This window comes from Buceros rhinoceros, unplaced genomic scaffold (genome assembly GCF_000710305.1).
Source record: "Buceros rhinoceros silvestris isolate BGI_N320 unplaced genomic scaffold, ASM71030v1 scaffold2667, whole genome shotgun sequence".
Taxonomy (NCBI): domain Eukaryota; kingdom Metazoa; phylum Chordata; class Aves; order Bucerotiformes; family Bucerotidae; genus Buceros; species Buceros rhinoceros.
In genome coordinates, this window is record NW_010423737.1 from 25,096 (window position 1) to 26,490 (window position 1,395).

The 1,395-nt window shown below is 45.2% G+C and overlaps 1 protein-coding gene across 1 annotated transcript in view; it reads right to left on the reverse strand.

Annotated features, from left to right (window-relative positions):
* Positions 1 to 1,088, reverse strand: part of SLC26A4 (solute carrier family 26 (anion exchanger), member 4) — a gene marked incomplete at its 5' end in the record, with an annotated part of 22,737 nt that extends 21,649 nt beyond the window's left edge. The window contains one exon of the mRNA XM_010140496.1: positions 907 to 1,088. Within this exon, the coding sequence (XP_010138798.1) occupies positions 907 to 1,088 (182 nt within the window). The remainder of the gene's footprint in view (positions 1 to 906) is intronic.
* Positions 1,089 to 1,395: the final 307 nt, after the last annotated feature.

The following is a 1,395-nucleotide window of genomic DNA, read 5'->3' on the forward strand; positions in this document are numbered from 1 at the left end:
AGGAATTCTGGTGGCTAACTGGGAATGTGTAAACTGCTTTCTTTGTTCCCAGTGCAAACACTTGACTTCCATAGAGGGAAAATGTGGAGTTGACGCTGCTAGCTTAGCCTCCCCCAGTCCTGAACAATTGTGAAAATAGAGTATGAACACTACTGAAATGAAAGAAATTGATGTGCTGGATCGCGTCAGGGTTATAGCTAGTCTTGCCTTTGAAAGTGGACCTTATCAGCTCTCTCAGGCAGAATGGTTCTGCCCTTTAAGTCCGTCTTAACTAACTTATTTTAATTTATTTCTGCTTATTTCTGTCACTTTTCTGTTTGTTCATCCACTGAATGCTTCCCTAATAAATGGAATGAGTAAGAAAAACTTCATATTGCAAGCCATGTACTGTAAGTATCTACCCAGTCCATCAATTTTTAAAATGTGAATATATCACCATCTCTTTGGAGGTTGTTTTCTGCAGGCACCCTAACAATCCTGTGGGCCAAATTTTAAAGGAGATTAGATATCAAGTTTGCTATTTTGGGGCAAAACTAGTTTTTTATAGGCAGCTGCAGGAGAGCTACAGGCTCAGATAATCAAGAAAGAGAAATAAGACCACATGACCTATCTGGTCTATCACAATGCAATTACAATTTTAAATATAACAATGAATACTCTTTGAGTAAAAGGCTTGGAAAAAAAGTTAAATACATCTTGCTAACACATCAAAGGAAATTTAAATCTTCTAGCCAAACAGAGAACAAGGAATAAATTAAACCCATCAATTATTTATTGAAAAATAATACCTAATATCTAGTATTAAATAACAAGTCTTAGATTTGTAATTCCACCTGCATAACATCTCTGCGTTCAGCCAGCTCCCTTACAGAAACATCCTCGAGAATGGAGGGCTGACAGCTTTACCTTGCAAGGTGGCGACGAGGCCGGTGCTGACCCCCGAGATAACATCGCTTATCAGCCACTCTTTCACCCGGTAGTTGGGCAGCCACTCCAAGATGGGCAGAAAGGACTTGGTAATCTGAAAGGCTCTTTTTCTTGAACATCTGTGAGAGAACAAGTGATGAACATACCCCACGGGGCCGCAACTGCCACGTCCCCAACAACCCCAGGCTGACCGAAAGCTGGGGCGACGCACATTTTAAGAGGCAGAGATTGGCACGGTCGTGTCTTCCAGTCAGGTGTGGGGCAGGTACTGGTGTCGAAAGGGCTGTCTCCTGAAGGAAGCACCCTGTGGGCAACCGCGTCCATGGACTTCGCTAAGAAGGGAAGCAAAGGCCGGGCTCTGGACAGACTGGCGTCGTCTGGGCCACTGTATCCCTCGGCGGGTGGAGGTTATCGACGCCGGCCCCCGCCCGCTCCCACCACCGCTCCCATCACCGCTCCCCCGCGGGC